Source organism: Anabas testudineus, chromosome 9 (genome assembly GCF_900324465.2).
Source record: "Anabas testudineus chromosome 9, fAnaTes1.2, whole genome shotgun sequence".
Classification (NCBI taxonomy): Eukaryota; Metazoa; Chordata; class Actinopteri; order Anabantiformes; family Anabantidae; genus Anabas; species Anabas testudineus.
In genome coordinates, this window is record NC_046618.1 from 8,396,682 (window position 1) to 8,414,165 (window position 17,484).

The 17,484-nt window shown below is 40.7% G+C and overlaps 2 protein-coding genes across 3 annotated transcripts; both read left to right on the top strand.

Annotated features, from left to right (window-relative positions):
- The first annotated feature begins 907 nt into the window (after positions 1-907).
- Positions 908-4,653, top strand: polr3d (polymerase (RNA) III (DNA directed) polypeptide D). The gene is made up of 9 exons (XM_026344160.1): positions 908-1,052; positions 2,301-2,479; positions 2,701-2,744; positions 2,834-2,988; positions 3,070-3,194; positions 3,282-3,441; positions 3,565-3,812; positions 3,896-4,048; positions 4,157-4,653. Exons 2-9 carry the CDS (start codon positions 2,318-2,320, stop codon positions 4,271-4,273), a joined length of 1,164 nt encoding a protein of 387 aa, XP_026199945.1. The 5' UTR covers positions 908-1,052; positions 2,301-2,317; the 3' UTR covers positions 4,274-4,653.
- Positions 4,654-4,933: 280 nt separating this feature from the next.
- Positions 4,934-17,426, top strand: gpat4 (glycerol-3-phosphate acyltransferase 4). Of its 2 annotated transcripts, none has more exons than XM_026344227.1 (13): positions 4,934-5,146; positions 5,942-6,578; positions 8,768-8,837; positions 8,938-9,238; positions 10,115-10,189; positions 10,338-10,427; positions 12,186-12,279; positions 12,386-12,501; positions 12,654-12,709; positions 12,841-12,926; positions 13,016-13,144; positions 14,399-14,478; positions 16,050-17,426. In XM_026344227.1, the coding sequence occupies exons 2-13, from the start codon at positions 6,411-6,413 to the stop codon at positions 16,156-16,158; spliced, it is 1,374 nt and encodes a 457-aa protein (XP_026200012.1). In that variant the 5' UTR covers positions 4,934-5,146; positions 5,942-6,410; the 3' UTR covers positions 16,159-17,426. The 2 variants fall into 2 exon arrangements, with proteins under 2 accessions (XP_026200012.1, XP_026200013.1); XM_026344228.1 differs by lacking the exon at positions 4,934-5,146 and adding an exon at positions 5,355-5,711.
- The last annotated feature ends 58 nt before the right edge of the window (positions 17,427-17,484 follow it).

Below are 17,484 nucleotides of genomic sequence, written 5' to 3' on the forward strand. Positions count from 1 at the left end.
CTGACATTAATTTTCAGAAGGATGTTGTTGTACTGGTCCAACATCACGGGACAACTTCATTTAGGATTTCGTTCGAGATTAAAGCGACGCTTCCCAGATTAATGCAGATAATCTGCTGCTAAAACAAAGTATATCGGACACACAACAGAGGGATAAACTGAATCATAATATTTGTATTTTTAAAAAAAGCAAAGACAACATAACGTGAGATTGAAAAGCTTCTTTCAGTTCCAGTCAGTCTCAGATAAGTGATATCCCGAAAATGTAATTAAACTGTAATCATCCATCATTAGTCATGCCATGACAGCCTGGCTCCATCCAAATAACTCTCTCAGCTCCAGAGGTGCCAGTTTACAAGGCAGGATGGGCTTTGAAGAGAGAGAACCACAGTAACTCTTGTATTTCAATGATGCTTGCACATTGTTTTTTTTTTTTTTTTTTTTGTTTTGTTTTTTTGTTGTTGCTGGTGCATTTTATGGCCTATTTACATATTATATCCATTGCGTGGTTTTCTTCATTACAGTCAGGAGACTAACTGTGCATTATCAGCAGGAGCAGAGAAGGAGTGAATGTGTGCCTGGGGTACAGAAATGGTCAGAAGCAGCCTGGAGCAGGGCTTACTCCTACTTATTGAACCTTCAGTGTACAATTTGTAGTTTACAGAAGTTTAAGCATCATATTTGCATTTTCTCACATGGATCTGTATTCACCAAATAATGCCAATTGACCAATACTATTGTACATTTGCAATATAATTATGTGCAATGTGTAGTTTATACATGCATGGATCTTTCTGTCCACTTTAGCACTGATGTCCTCTGGACTTGTAACCCGTACAGCTGATCAAAGCTCCGCACACATCACAATAATCCATGATTATGCGAGTCTGTCTGCGCAGGTTTGATCCACGTGAGCGCGCAGGCTGATGACACTGCGGAAGTGTCATGGCGGCGCCGTGTCAGAAACAGCTCTAGCACCAAACAAGCCACTAACACTTCTTCTCTGACTCGGTTGGACTTTATATGTGAAACAAACGACAGGGGAATCATAACGTGAGTGTTCGCAGCAGCGGAATATGGGGAAAGTTGTTACTGACACGGTTGAATTGAGCGTTTTCGTCTGGTTTGTGTTCGTGTAGTGATTTGGCCACGTGTTGCTGAGTATTTGCTGTGCTGTTGATGAAAAATGATTATTTCCCGAGAGACACGATCGTGTTTCAAAGTGCTCGTTTGGCCTGTGCTCCTGTACTGACCGTCACTTATTTATATGATTCAAATACACTGCTGTGGTACAAGCTCACTTTTTTTAGGTATGTTTCTATGATGCGACTATATTATTCTCAAAGGCAATTAAAGTCTGTAATACAAAAGAGCATACTCGAGAAAAATAGTTGGGCTAAGCTGTCTAGTAATTCTGTGCAGAGACAGTGACTACAAATATATTTGAGCTCTCCAGAAAAGATCCCAGCAATCACAGAGACACTGAAAACCTCAACCTTGTCTTTACTGCCATGTACTTTGCATTTCTAAGGAGGTTAATATTCACTGTCTACAGTGCAGGCTTGCAGTAGAGGCTTTATACATATTAGTAAAATGACAAAAGTAAAATGTTGATTTAAAATCTATTTTCCTAGATTTATCTCTGTAAAGGTTTGCAGTATTTTAACATGATTAAAGTCAACACATTATGAAAGTCATTGAGTGAGCTGATGGAGCTCTGAATATCATCTACGCTACCTAATGTTGTGAAGAGATTGATGAATAGAGAAGGCCAGAAACCAAGGCTGAACCTTAATAATCTTCCCTCCGGTGGCGCTGTATCAAAAACAGACGCAATCCTGCAGTGAAAGTCACTGCATGGACTCGGGAACACCTCAGAAAACCACTGTCGGTGAACACTGTTCTTCATTGCATCAGCAATGGCAAGTTAAAAGTCTACCAAGCAAAGCAAGGACCTATAGTAACAAAAGAAATGACACCACTTAAATGAGCCTGAAGCTTATTTACGATGGACTGGTATTTGATTGTTATTAGCACGCAGTTTAAAAGACAACATTCAGATACTGTGATTATCTGTGAAGGCACTAGTAATGCTGTGATAGGTACAGTATACAGAATTTGCAGGCATGCTGCCATGGCCTGGTATAGATCTGTTATGCAGTGAAAAACTTTGATGCATTATGAGGTTGAAAATACACCAAAGTAGGCCACATAATGTTGTATCATATTTAAGTATTAATATATGTTTTAAGTTGTCTGCTAATGATTCTATTCATTTTTCATTTTTATTTTTATTGTCAGTTTTTCTCCAGTTGAGGATGGCTGATTCAGGCTCAGGTGACCCCAGTGGTCAACGCGTGCCAACTCCTGGAGGTAGCGCTGTTGGACTGCTGATGGGCCGTCGACCATCAGCGAACATCTCTCCCGGTCGTCTCCCCTCAATGCGTTCAAGAGACCTCACCCTGGGGGGAGTGAAAAAGGTAATCCACTCTCTCTCACTATTTCAGAAAATTTTAGGAATTGTCCAAAAAAATATTCATTTAACACCAGTGTTGGTAAATGCCTACACGATTCCTCACATACTGAGTGAATGATATTTTAGTATAATTATTGTATAATAAATATTATCCACGTTGTTATATTGGTAATTGTTCTAACTCTGAAGTCCTGTTTCTTTTGTTTGTTTGTGTTTCTTTTTTAGAAAACGTTTACACCCAACATTATTGGGCGAAAAGTCAAAGACGAGTAAGTTCATAACTGATGGGGGAAAAAAAAAAAGTCAGAGATAATGGAACTGATATGACTGTTGACCAATGGCCTTTCTCTCTTCACAGAGCCAAAGTTGAAAGTGGCCAGAGATCAGAGAGGAAAGATGCAGATCGAGGTCGAGGTGCAAGAGGGAGAGGCAGGGGCCGAGGTCGCGGAGAGCTCATCCAGTCCCACTCTATTTTTGAACAGGGGCCTGCGGAAATGATGCTGAAAAAGAGAGGTAGGAAATCTGCTGGACTCAGTCTGTGCTTTGGCTGACGCCTTAACAGTGAAGTCAATTGAATTCTTGTACTAAACACAGGTGGCTATGAGAGTGAGAGAGATGCTCCAAGCATGGGACCTTCACCCATCATCAATATTAAAAAGGAGAAGAGGGAGACTGAGGAAGAGACCAAAGAGATCCTACGCAGTCTTGATCGAGACAATGTGAGTCCTGGATGCTCCCTTCATAATTAAGCCGGTTTATTTCTCATTCTCCATATTTAACTTTCTCTTCCTCCAAAATGTGACCAGTTTATAGATGATCCCTTCCTGAGGAGTGAGCAGAGGAGTTGCCCTGTTCAGCTTCCCCTCGCTGTGTCAGGATGGGGATTCAAGGAGGAATTCAGTAAAGCTGCTCTTAAAATTGAGAAGGTAGAGGACGACTGTGAGCCCATGGATTCTGCAATTGAAGGTAACTGCAGGACTTTGTTGTTTTTACTGTATCTGGTAGCTCATGAAAGCAGGAAATACAGTATCATAAAAGCAGTCTGGGCACATAGCTGCTCTCTAAAAATACACATGATCTTCTTTTCAGTCAAACAGGAGCCAGAGGAAATAGAAATAAAGAAGTCGGAGGCAGCTTTTAGGCCTCCTCCTCTCCCTGAACCTGAAGTTCTACCTGATCTGATGCATAGATGGAGTCTGAGCAAAGGGGAGGAGCTGTTCTTCATGCAGCTGCCCGACTCTCTGCCTGGCCAACCTCCTACTAAAGAGCACAGGCTGGTGAAAACGGAAGTTCAGTCAGAGGACGGACAGTCTGTTCTGCTGAAAACAGAGTCTCAGGTAGATACATTTACTATCCACATGTTAAATAGGTGATGTTTATTTGTCGTATGTGTCTAAACCAAATTAAAATTTTAAAACAGGAAGAGGAAGCTGAAGACAACAGCTGCAATCTGAAAGACCTGCGGGAGGGTCTTGTAGGAAAGATGCTGGTGCGGAAGTCTGGCCGAGTACAGCTCATACTAGGACAAGTGATACTTGATGTATCACTCGGAACATCCTGCTCTTTCCTTCAGGTACAATAGTACTACATTAATTGATGTCTCTTTATTTCTGTTTTTGGTCATTTCCACATTTAGAATATTTCTAATGTGATTTTTCTCTCCCTTGTTTTGTTTTCTCAGGAGCTGGTCTCTGTTGGTACAGAGGGAAGAACAGGTGATTTGACTGTATTGGGGAAAATCAAACACAAAATGGTTTGCTCCCCAGACTTTGAGGCTCTTCTACAGAGCAGTGCTTGATGCTTGTAAGAGCAACAGAACCTTCTCAGACCTGACAGATGGATGCACTTGTGGTGGGTTGTTGCAGTATGTTGCCTGGGTATTCACAAGTACTATGGACTGTCATTTTGAAACCTTCAGAACATCCAAAACAAGTCTAATAGCTGTTGATTGCGCTTTTGTGTTCTCAGAGTGGCTGTTATATCAACTGTAGATACACTATTGAAATACACTATAAATATAAAACACAACTGAGGATGTATTTTCTTTTTGAGTTACATCAATTCAGGTTTGAAACTATAATGGCGTGCCAAATTGCAGTACTGTTTTCATTTGTCTCCATCTGAAATTACTTGACAAGACTGTACATGGATGTAAATGTGTGAATAAAGAAGTTTTTGTTTTTCAAGTTCATTTGAAAATGCAGCAAAGTTTTCTCTGCTTAGATTGCAGCACGCGAAGACGCAAGGATTGTGCTGAAGAATTACATTTGAAAAAGGCACCACCCTGCTGCTTGTCTCTTGAGGAAACGAGCATCAGTGCTGATTTCTGAATCACTGCAGTCGATGTTTAAATTGCTCTGGAACCATTTTCCACGTCGTCCTGTGAATGTTTGACTCCACAGTGCTGATGTGTCATCAGAACATTGCTCTGCAGCGCCACCAGTGGACAAATGTTGCACAACAGTAGAAAGTAGGACCTCCAGTGCAGTATGGTGTCGGACCGCCTGGTGTCGGACTCGGAGCTCCACTGTGCTGGTCGATTTAAATACGTAGCCAGCGTCGATCCGCCCGTCGTCTGCTCATGTTGTCCGCTTCAGCCCGTAAGACAAAGACAAGTGATGGAGCGGGACTGAGAGCGCACTGTACCGGCGCCGGACGAAGCGTGACGGAGGTCGGTTCACTAACTCCTGCTTAGCGAACTTCACTGTTCATCTTTATACGTGTTAAGTGTTGTTGAGGGTGCTGACATTTCAGATAGAAAGTTAGCGTAACGTTACTGAATCCAAACTTAGAACAAATAAAAAAAAAAAAAAAAGCTTGGCTCGGCGTTTCGTGTACACCCAGGCGCTAGTCTGGCAGTAAGCTAGCCGAGCGAGGTGGAGCTCGACGGGAAGCGGACTCTAGCTTACCGTTAGCTCGGAGGCCACAAGCTAACTTTAGCAAGTTGGACTTTAAATCGTCCTTGTTGGTTCAGGGAGTCTCCAGGCTCATGACCCAGTAGTAGTAGTTCGGGTCTCGCTGGTATTTTATTGCCTTTTACGGGGGGTTGGGAGGCTGCTAAGTGGTCCTAGAAACCGCTGGCTAACTGTTCACTGTAGTTAAGGAATGGTGGTGTTACTGGAGACCAGCCCGTCGTTAGCCGAGCTGCTGCATCAGCACACGGGATGAGGACGGAGGGCCTCTAACGCTGTCTGTGCATCGTGGCTGATCACGGTTACGTGAGCGTCTGGTTACACGTATGTGCTAGTTAACAGAAAAGAGGATATTTGACCATTAATCAGCATTTCTCCAAGATTAGCAGCATGCTGAATAGGCAGACGCTAGCATTAACTTTGCACGCCGGTACTGGAAATGCAAACGGAGCGTTTTGTCTGACATTATGAAATTACATAATGTATATTAATGTCAAAGACGACATATAGTTGCAACATGGATCATGCTGACTGTTGTTTGCACATCTTTGCAGATCTGCGCGCCTACAGAGTCCCTGGATCTCCGCAGACAAGGGAACCACCTGCTGTCCACAGTTGTTTTTATTTCATTGTTTACATGTGCCTCACCAGCGGGAGGATTTGCTCCAATAGCAAAGGACACCTGCAGCAAGAACAGACCATTATTTTATTAGAACTGCTTTGAAGACTTCACTGTCCTTTTCCTGGATGCAAATAATTCAGCTTCCTTTATGAAACTGGTTCGTGGTGGTGATAATGAAATTCATCAATACAGCCCGAGAGGGCAACATCAAGATGGTCACTTGTACTTTTATTGATTGGCTGTGCAGCCAGAGGAGAAGCTCCATCTCTTCCTTATCTTAATGAAGGGCTTTTTCTGACAAAAGCTAAGGGCCACTTGGGGCCAGGAGTCAGACTGCTGTACCTGTTCGTCCCTCAGATTTCAACTATTTAATAGATTTTAATCATCCTCCTGACTTCGAGATGGAGCTGTCCTTCAACCCTTTTGACAGCTTAGTGTGTATCCTGCTGGGAATCTCCTTCACAGTATGGTTCACCCTTCTTCTGGTCTTCATTATTGTACCTGCCATTTTTGGGGTGTCCTTTGGCATCCGACGCCTTTACATGAAAACACTGTTAAAGGTTTTTGAGGTAAGTTCTTGCCCTTACTTGAAAACTAACGTAATAGACAAGTCAACTGAAGTTTGAGGTGATGTGGTCATAAATGTTTGGTTTTGGGGTTGAGGCTTAGGATGAAATAGAAACACACAAATATAGATAAAGATGTGTTACTGTTACTATATACTATTCAGTTTTATGGTCTCACCAAATGCACAACACATTTTAGAAGTATTTCTCTCTTTTTTTTTTTTCTTTTTTTTTTTCTGTAACTTGTGGCCACTTGTTTCCCATCAGATTCAAATTACTTTTATTATGTGCATCTCAGGGCATTTGTTGGGTGTAGGCTTTATACTTGTCTGTAGTATTTAAACAGTGACTGTTGTATTCACTGGAGGATGCAGATTAACGAAACATCCACAGATCTATTCTTCTCATGTTATGTAACTGGAGGAAACAGTGGTACAGACCTTGTCAGAAACTGTTGTGTGTGACGTAGCTCCAGTAGCCTGGAAAATTGCTTACTGATTTTTTATTTCCACTTTCGGAGTTGAGTCGGAGTGGCAACTGATCACATTAATGCATCAACTTCATTGTGCACTAATACTAGTTCAAAGTGTCAGTATTTTACCATTCTCATCCTATTTGTCTCCACATACTGTTATTCAGTTTCTGTCCTTCTGCTGTGTCTGGTGAAGACATAGTAAAGCTGTCAACACTTTATAACATGTACCTCTGAGAGCCAGAAATAAACTGAACTGTGGGAGATGTGATGAGAGATGTTCTCGGCTTATGATGACGGCAGCAACCATGAGATTGAGAGAAAGGTCAAAGGACGGGTGCATTACTGAATGTGTCAAGTTGAAGCTGAGTTTTTCTAGATTATATTATGTGCAGGTGTCATTTCTTGCAAAGGTCTCCATTTCAGGCTTGTTGAGTAAGAAAAACTGAATGTCCTGAACGTGATTAGACGCAGCAACAAGACCTCTCAGTGTGTTCAGTTTAACACAGGAGCAACAGGGGCATTTTGTTCCTCAAAATAGTTTGTGTTACTCTTAGGCCACTACAGTTTCCTGTAAATGTATTTGTAATACATTCTTACATCTTTAAAACGTCATAGGGTGTAAAAAGTAAAAACCTACTCCACCTTAATCACATGCTGCTCTGGAACCTCATGCCAGTAAGATGGATGCAATTAATTTTGTTACTGCTCTCTTCCTAGAAAGAGCAGCTCTCTGTGTTCCTGTTCCCTTCGCTCAGAGAATCATTACAGTCAGTTGCAGCTGGGTTTTAGTACGATGACTCAGTAAAACAACTTGTAATAACACGATTTAAAGATAGCTGTAAGGTTGAGCAGAAATAATGTAAGATAGGTCAGGTTCAATTCAGTTTGTGTATGACGAGCACTAGCAGAACTGAAAAATGTTGTTAGCCAGTCGTAAACACGTGTGTGGTTTTTTGCCAGATAAGTAGACATATGAAAAATTAATTCATGTGTAGAGTTAGAAGGTTTATTAAGAATGATGTATTCTGGCACAATGTGCTAGAAAAAAAACATGTGCTACTCTAAATTATTGGAAGTACCTCTGGCTAATTCTGATCTTTCTGACCTCTACAAGCATGCAAGAGCAACATTATTGCAATGCAATAAACATGCAGCTTTCCTCAATTTCAGTTTATTTGCTACCATTGATGTTGAGAGTTATTGCTCTCTACTGTCCAGTCCATTACTTCCTGTTATTTTTTTCTTGCTTGTTTTACAGCTAGTAGAACACTGTCCCCTCCCTGCGTTTGAATATCCTTTACCTGTTTGCTTTTATCGAAGCATGTAGAGGGCACACAAAGGGCGAGGCCTTTTCATCCAAGTATTTATTTTTGTCACTTACTGTAGTGCAATACATCAAAATAAGGGGTATTGTTCCGCATCAAGAGGTTGTTAGAGCAAAGCTGTAATTGCTGACAAGCATTTGCTATTGGTTCAGGATGAGTTCAGCTTCTGGGGATTTTTGTTTTTTACCATTAGAAGCTCTTAAGCAGTCAGCAGCTGTGACTCTGATCATAATGAAGAACTTGTTGTGTTGATTGTTTAAAGAATAAAGGGAGACATTACCAAAGCTTTGGTACCAGTGGCAGCTGGTTGTTAAAGAGACTCTTTTGCATGTCTGGGCAGCATTTTTTTTACTTTAACTTTTTACACAGCTTTTTTTGTTCTTTAATTCTAGTGGGCAACCCTTAGGATAGAGCGAGGAGCGAAAGAAAAGAATCACCACCTGTACAAACCCTACTCAAATGGTAAGATGTGCTGTTTGTTTAGCTGAACGTGTGCATATTCATTAGGTGTATTTGTTTTAGAGGCGAGTATTGCTGACATGCCGTTTGTGGTTTGTTCCAGCTATCATCGCTAAGGAGCCCACCTCCTTGGAGGAGGAGATAAAGGAGATCCGAAGGAGTGGCAGCAACAGAGACCTGGACTCAGCATCTGAGTTTGAGATGTCTGACATCTTCTATTTTGCTCGTCGAGGAGTAGAGAGCATCATGGACGATGAGGTGACAAAGCGGTTCTCAGCCGAGGAACTGGAGTCCTGGAATCTGCTGACCCGCAGCAACAACAACTTCCACTACATCAGTCTGAGGCTGACCGTCCTATGGGGGCTGGGTCTGTTGATCCGCTACGGCTTCCTGCTACCTCTCAGGTATTAGCTGTACCTCCTACCTAGAGGTCATTTGACATTTAGAAAAGTAGCACTTACCACAGTTACTCTAGTGAAATGTGTGAAAACCTATTCACTGATGACACTTGTTTTCCGTTTGTTCATAAAAACATTTTTAAGCATAAGTTGATGAAAACACAATAACCTGATACGATAGACCACATCAGAGTAAGCACATATAGTGTGATGTGTGCATATTGTGAGTAGTCATAATGATGTGCACACTGCATGGACATTGAGATTGCTTCACAACACAAAAGTTAAATGTTGGCATATGTGTTGAGTCAGACAGAGGGATCTTCATTCAGGGTCAGCTTAGAGAGGCACAGGGACAGTGACTCAGGACTGAGCCCGGCTGGCTCACTTCCAGTCGCCAGTGGGAAGAGGAATCAGGCCACCGTTTTGCAGACAGATGACATTCTACTCTCCCATCCAGCTTCTATACTCATTCAATGCTTCTTCAGTTGAATATTGGCGTGGCCCACCACGTGCATGAAATCTTCACCTCTCTGATATTTCTCTAATCCTCAGTCAGTTTAATCGGCATTCTCTCCAACCCTCTATGATTGGTTTATCCAGATTAAGTCGACCTGTTGGTCATCTTAGGCATTTGCTAATATGCCCTCCTGCAGGTTTTGGAGGCTACTGTCAGTGACAAAAGGAAGAAGAGTGGAGCGCAATACTTTTAATTGATTAAAGAGCCCCACTTCCATGGATAATATAATGGTCTTTACAACTTAAATGACACATTTATAACTAAGGATTAAGTTCTCACATCTCACAAGAACAAATGTGTTTTGTTAAAAGATTCCCTGTTGAAAAATTATATGTAACCTTCCTGTCTCTCGCTGTCCACAGGGTAACTCTTGCTGTCACTGGTGTAAGCCTCCTTGTGATCCTCACCTCTGTTATTGGGCTGCTGCCGAATGGAAGGTCAGAGTGACAACAAGCTCTGTCTTTTATTTATCAAATATGTAACAGTTAAGATCTTTGGACATCTCCACTTGTCACGTCTTGTCACAACAACTTGTCATGTTGCCACACAGCATAAATCATGCTATTCTTGTGCTCATTCTTGTAGGATGAAAAACTTCCTGAGTGAGAAAGTCCATTTGATGTGCTACAGAATATGTGTCAGAGCTCTGACAGCCATTATAACCTACCATGACAGGTAAAGGACATATGCCATTGTCCACATCTCTATCAGTAAGGTGACTCGTAACTTTTGTTACGTGACCCCATTCCTAGTAGCTGCTTGTACAATATTTACATTCTCTATTAGCAAGGAAGATGGAGCACATTTGGGAAAGACTGTATTCAAATTCATGAGACATTATAGCTATCTAATTAAGATAGACTGGTTACATATCAACAAAAATGGAAGCTGAGTAATGACCCACAGCAGCCAGACTTTTACTTAAAACCATATATTTTAAATACACACATTTTGGTTTAGACCAAGGCATTTTTACTTTCATAAACACAGGTTCTTTTAACTGTTTCCTTTGTGCCCTCTTCTTGCTGCGAATTGTTTTGCGTTTTTACTTTCACAACTTGCATTTGCCTGACAAATTGCTATCAGCGCATTGTGTTATGTAGATTGATGGTACCATTTAATTCCCACTAGCTGTTTTAGGCATTTCTTATCATGAAGATTAGCATGGTGCTGCTGCTGGTTGGTTTCTTATCACTGTTGAATGTTGCTGCCCCAGTGTTTCTATACAGTTTCTTAACTTCAGTTTCTGCAAAGAAATGTAAACTATTAGCTTTCCAGATGCCATGACATTAATATTCCGACGTCCAGTTTTCATAAATTTGAATCCTGAATATAAAAAAAATGAAGCCATTCCAATACTGCTCATCTAATTCACAAGGTCTCGTTACTCTTAGTTCACACACGATCCAGCGCAGACCCTGTGCTATAAAAGGAGAGGGGTCTGTGTAAGATTACATAATGACAGGGGAGTTATCTCGGGAGATCACACACCAGGGTGTGTTAGAAGTAGCAATGTGAGCGTGAGTATGAAAGGGAGGGTGCCTATAAGGCTATTCACTCGGTCTAGTACATTCATGTTCTTTGCTGCAGGTATTACCGCCCTAAGTGAAAGATAAACCCATGAGCAGTAACTGTTACAGTCGAAGCCAGGACCTGACCCACCAGACTACTGTACATTTTTAAAAGCCTAAAGCACAATGTTTGCATTTGAATTTATAGATTTTCAGGATTGTGCACTGATGTGAAGTATGTTGATGGTGGTGTTTTTTTATTTAAATAGGGCAGAGTAAGAATCTATGAGGAACATGAAACGGTTGACTAAGTTTTTATTAAGAGGATGGCACATGCAACAGGATGTGAAGGAGGAAGTTGCAATGTTTATTGTGAGCAATAAAGCTCACATATATGGTGTTGTTTTTGGTTAACTGCTGTATATTCTTGCCTGAATTTCTTTTAAGTCATTTAAATAAATGAGAAACCACATAGATTGATATAGAAAAAGTAATTGGTGAGACAAATACCTACTTCTTTTATGGTTGCTTTCTGAATGTCTGGCATCACATCCTAACTTGTTGCAACAAGTAGTCCTCTCTAGCCTCAGGTTATAAATACAAAGTGACATAGAAAGTGTAGCACTTGCTTTCTATTTAAGAAAGTAATTCTATCTCTGTAATGTGGTCTGAATACTTAAATGACCTGCATGCCCTGTGAGTCAAACCTTTAACATAGACACTATAGTTTGCGTTGTCACAGGGAGACTGAGAGAGGAAGTGGAAAAAAGTGGACCCAGATTTCTCGGGCTTCATTCAGATTGCATTTCTTGCTTAATTGTCCTGTTTATAACAGTTGTTACTGCACTTAACAGATGTTGATAATAAATAAAGTGTCATCATAATACACCAATTAACAATCTTTCCATCTCCACGTTATCAGTGAGAATAAACCCAAGAATGGAGGCATCTGTGTTGCCAACCACACCTCGCCTATTGATGTCATCATCCTGGCCAGCGATGGCTGCTATGCTATGGTAACTATACTTCTGATTAGCAGGAGGCTATCAAACACAGGCACCTGTTTCTATGGAGCTGCTGAAATACATGTGTTGCTATTTGCTAATGTTTGTGTTGTGTCAGGTTGGGCAAATTCATGGTGGGTTGATGGGGGTCATTCAAAGATCCATGGTAAAGGCCTGCCCACACATTTGGTTTGAACGCTCAGAAGTCAAAGACAGACATCTAGTGGCCAAAAGGTAACATTTCAACTTCTTTGCTTTGTTAAAAAAATGTTTTTACACTTCTCTCCCTCTGTCAGTTCAGTGTTCGGAGTTCAACTCTAATGGCTTATCTTAAGGAGCTCAAAAAGCGTTTTTAACTAGTAACCTTCATGCTTGTTGTGTTGCAGACTGAGCGACCACGTGGAAGATAAATCTAAACTGCCCATTCTCATTTTCCCAGAAGGTGAGCAGGTTCAATGAACTGATACAGATATGAAGACTTTATAATACCCTTACAGTCATCCTGTTTTCATGAATAATAAATAAAGAAATGCCTAACGGTATCTGTTTTTCTTAAATACTCTGCATCACCAGGGACATGCATTAACAATACATCAGTTATGATGTTCAAGAAGGGCAGTTTTGAGATTGGTGCCACAGTCTATCCTGTGGCTATTAAGGTGAGAGTGAATTTGTTTTGTTTTGTGAGATATTATTTTGATGTAATTATATTGATGATGATTAATTCTGGTTCGATTGATCCCTGCAGTATGATCCCCGATTTGGAGATGCCTTCTGGAATAGCAGCAAGTTTGGCATGGTCAACTATCTGTTACGAATGATGAGCAGCTGGGCCATCGTCTGTAGCGTGTGGTACCTTCCTCCTATGTCTAGAGAGGTGAGAGTGCATGATGATTTTTATCTTAAATGTCAACATATTGACAGAGCTAATTGTTCTGTTACATGTAACACTTATTATATAATCACTATAGTCATTTGTTTTTGAATATTGAATTGTATTTCTTCAGGATTGGTGACTGATCAGCAGAGTCCTAGTTAATAACAACCAAACATACACATATAATAATCAAATACGTATACGTATAAATTATTAAATCATTTTTGCTTATAAATGTAAACACATCCTCATCACACTTGATTAACACAATAAGTGCCATCAGTTGGATCATGAGGTCTTTTCTAAGCTCCATTCCATTACAATATCAAGTAATTTGAGTCTCTAATTCTTCATCATCTGTAGAGCCTGTTCTGCCACTCAGAACCACACATTGTCATGTCTGTATTATAGAAGTGGTTCCTTTTTTTTTGTTGTTGTTGTTGTTGTATTGTCAACAATAATGACATTCCTTAATGAATGTTACAGCATGTCTAAGCTGATACTTCTACCACTTTCTATGAAACATGCAATATTCCCCCAGAATGCAAATAGACTGTAAGTAAATGGTGAGAGTGATACCATCTACTCATATTACAGTGTCAGGACACTGTACAGACAGTCCAAGCTAATAGTTGTATCTGATTCACATGCCAGGATTTCACATTGCATGGTGATGCATGCATTTATAACACAGAACATGCAGATGGGTAGAATAAAAGATAAACACATAACTGATGTCCCTGTCTGTCTTTGTATACACTGTCTGTAGAGCTGAGACGAGTATGTTACTGTTACACTGCTGCCTAAGTGAGCTGCTAATGGCAATGCACTCTGTGTCCTTTACAACATCTTAGACACACATGTGCACCGACCTTTTGTTTGATTTATAGAAAGAACACAGAGCAGATATTTATTTGCTGTGGAACAATTTCACCCATCTCTAGTTTCTTGCAAAACAACACTAATAAATACAAGCACAAAGCCATCTTTGCCGATGTGATCTGGGAGATTTTGACAGGTGACATGCATTAAATTAGTCTAAACACTGTCAGAGCAGATTTTTGTGTCTCAAAATCACAGTGATAAATACTTCAGATAATGAATCTGCAAAGTAAAACTTTGCTCCTAAGTTTTTTACAACTTGTGAAGTGAAGAGCCACGCTGTGTAAATCAAAACTTAACTAGTAGAAGATATTTCTACACTCACTATTTGTTATAACCACTTGTTTGAATATTTTTGTCATTGTCCAACAGGAGGGGGAAGATGCTGTACAGTTTGCCAATCGTGTAAAGGCAGCCATAGCCAGGCAAGGGGGACTTGTCGATCTCCTGTGGTAAGATAACATCACTCATTTTGACTTGCCATTGCAGAAAAAGCACAGATGTAATAAAAATATTAGTAAAGGCCCACATTTAGCTAGGGTTATGCAGTTAAAGGCTTTGGTATAATGTATAGGCCTCTTGGAGAACTGAGTCATCACTGATTGTAATGATTCCATTTGTGCTTTTTGTGCTATGACCATTTACAGCTAAATGCTAGAAACATACAAGGTTTTGTTTACCATCGAGAGTTTTTGACTTTTAATGAACGGCCCTTTGCAGTAGTTACACTGGAGATTCAACTGCACAGTGTGTGAAGTGGTGCCACTTAATGTAGGTTAATGCAACAATCGCTAATTTGCATTGTAATTTCCAGTCTCTCTGAACTTTTGATCTTGTATTAAAGATGGAATCTAACCTTTAAGTAAAGTCTTGTCCAGCACATCCCAAAGATTTTCAGTAGAGTTACGGTCTGGACTCTGGTGGCCAATCCACATTTAAAAATGATGTCACATGCTCCCTGAACCACTCTTTTATGATTTGAGCCTGATGAATCCTGGCATTGTCACCTTAGGATATGCCCGTGCCACCAGGGAAGAAAAAAAATATCCACAAATGGAAAAACCTATGCTGTGTCTGAAATCACTCCCTATTCACTCATTCACTACCGGCCTATACAGTATAAAGTACACTAAGTAGGGCATTAACTAGTGAAACTGTGATTCAGGACACTCAGTGGTCAGCGTCATATTGTGTCATCACAGATAACTCTTCCAGTCACGTGACAGCAATTTACATACACAACTTCAAAAGAGCAAACTACTATATGTGCACCTGATTGTTGTTTTAAGACAGACTTAAACCTATCCACCTATCCTTTAAGTCAGTGGTCCCCAACCCTGGTCCCCAAGACACACTGGTAATGACTGGTCCAGGTAATCAGAAGTGGGTGGGACAGGGCCAGTTGTCTGCAAACAAGCAGGGCAGTGGGCCTTGAGGACCAGGGTTGGGGACCACTGCTGTACCCTACTTTAGTGTTGCATTGTTGGGTACTTGCAGTGCACATAACATTTGGACACCACTAGAAAATGCCAAACACCCTATGTAGTGTACTGTACAGTGGATAGGGAGTGATTTCAGGCATAGCTCTGTTATTCAGTATATTAGTAGTCAGCTGAGTTTCATTATGCTGGCTACTGAAACATATTAATCATTCGAGTAATTATCTAAAGGAAGGCTTTTACCCATTTGCTTAGTGAAATCCAGGTGGTGACTTTTTTCCTGGCCAGGTAGTGTAATTGATCATTTTATTTGACTTTGACAGGTTTGATCGTGGGTGTGTGCAATAAGACTGATCATATCTTTTTAGCGTGCTGGGCCAAAGGTCCTGCAAAGTGCATGTTACTGACACTTTAACCTGTCAGCGCTAGAAAAATAGTTTTGTTGCAGTGTAAAGGTCTGCTGCAATCAATAATGGTTGTGATGCAGTGTGTGTGGTCTGCATGTCATTTAATAGGTAGAACCTAATAAGACATACAACATGGTTGAATTGCATTAATTGTTGTCATTTCCAACTCTTCTGTAGGGATGGAGGACTGAAGCGAGCAAAAGTAAAAGATACATTTAAAGAAGAGCAGCAGAAGCTGTACAGTAAAATGCTAGTTGGCACCCAAGAGGACCGCAGTCGCTCCTGAAGGATTTGTGTGCAGGTGGACGGACTCTTCTGACTAAACGTGCATTCAGCAGGGCTCTCTCTCTTTACTGGAGCTCCTGGACTGGAAAATTCCCTCTCTGATGTCAATAGTAGTCCATTTGGCTTCCTCGGTCACTGCCTCTGCCTGGCATGTTCAGTTTGCATCACTGTTATGGGTCATTCTGAGTCTGCTGCCCTTTGTTGGAATAGCTCGACTGAAGCCTCGCTTGCAGTAGAAATGAAACTAGGGTTCAGCACCACAAAGGAACATTGTCTTCCTTGATGAGTCTTTTGAGGGAAACTTGTATTGTTATCTATCACTGAGTTAATGTCTTCGTTTGATAGTTTCAACTTTTTAATTGTCATTTTATTATGTTCTTATCACACTGTGCTAATGTCACAGATCAGATTATACTTGGGCGTTAGTTATTGTAAATGGAAACAAGCGTGTTCCTAAGCTAAAACCTGTTACTCGGTACAGGTTTTTGCATGACTGGCTCATGCCCATCATCTAGGGCACAGTGCCAGATTTTGTTACATTTCAGATATTTTTATGAGCTTTTTTCCAAGAGAGCAAAAAATACTTGTATTTTAAGCTTTGTGTTTTACATTAAGACTTGTATCAACATATGTGGTCACTGTAGGAGTCAGTGTTACAGATAATGTTTTGGTTTTTGTTTGTTTTTTTTGTCTTTCCACTGAATGTGTATAATACTCACATTATGAAGTGGAAATTGTACGCACAGTTAGTCTTCTGGAGGTTTTTGGATTTATGCAAATATTCCTCCTCCAGCTAAAAACGTGCCACAACTGGGGGCAAACAAGTTTATAGTCCATTCACTACAATGAATTTTGGAGGCATTGTCCTTTTAAAACCCATGAAACACACAGGTAGTGATGCAGGATAATGAGCATCACAAATGGTCCCCTATTGGCTCATACACACTTCTACCAGGCATCATGTTTTCATTGGCTTCCTGCGTATGCAGTGACTAATCTCACCTAATTTATTTTAAGTGAACTTTAAAAGCCGTTGTCTTTGTCTCCGCCCTTAACAGTGATATTTCTCCCACTTGGCAGCCTCTTCAGTGAGGTTTCAAGAAGGGACAGGGTGCAGCTGTAGTTTGAACTCCTCACTAGGCGGGAGTTGAGATACATGTTGGGATTTCTCTCTGAAGTTGTCATCCCTCTAGTTTGCCGTTATCAGGGATGGTCCATTATATGTGTCAAACCTGTTCTTCGAAATAAATGCTAAAGAATATTACTCTACCTTTGACCTCACGGTTTGTTTTGTACTTCTCACAACGTCTCGTCTGTCAGGTTTATT

Coding starts and splice junctions, on each gene's coding strand:
- polr3d (XM_026344160.1), top strand. CDS start 2,318: ATGGCTGATTCAGGCTCAGGTGACCCCAGTGGTCAACGCGTGCCAACT. Junction 2,989..3,069: donor AATGATGCTGAAAAAGAGAG/GTAGGAAATCTG, acceptor TACTAAACACAG/GTGGCTATGAGAGTGAGAGA. Junction 3,442..3,564: donor CATGGATTCTGCAATTGAAG/GTAACTGCAGGA, acceptor TCTTCTTTTCAG/TCAAACAGGAGCCAGAGGAA.
- gpat4 (XM_026344227.1), top strand. CDS start 6,411: ATGGAGCTGTCCTTCAACCCTTTTGACAGCTTAGTGTGTATCCTGCTG. Junction 12,280..12,385: donor GCGATGGCTGCTATGCTATG/GTAACTATACTT, acceptor GTGTTGTGTCAG/GTTGGGCAAATTCATGGTGG. Junction 13,145..14,398: donor TTCCTCCTATGTCTAGAGAG/GTGAGAGTGCAT, acceptor ATTGTCCAACAG/GAGGGGGAAGATGCTGTACA.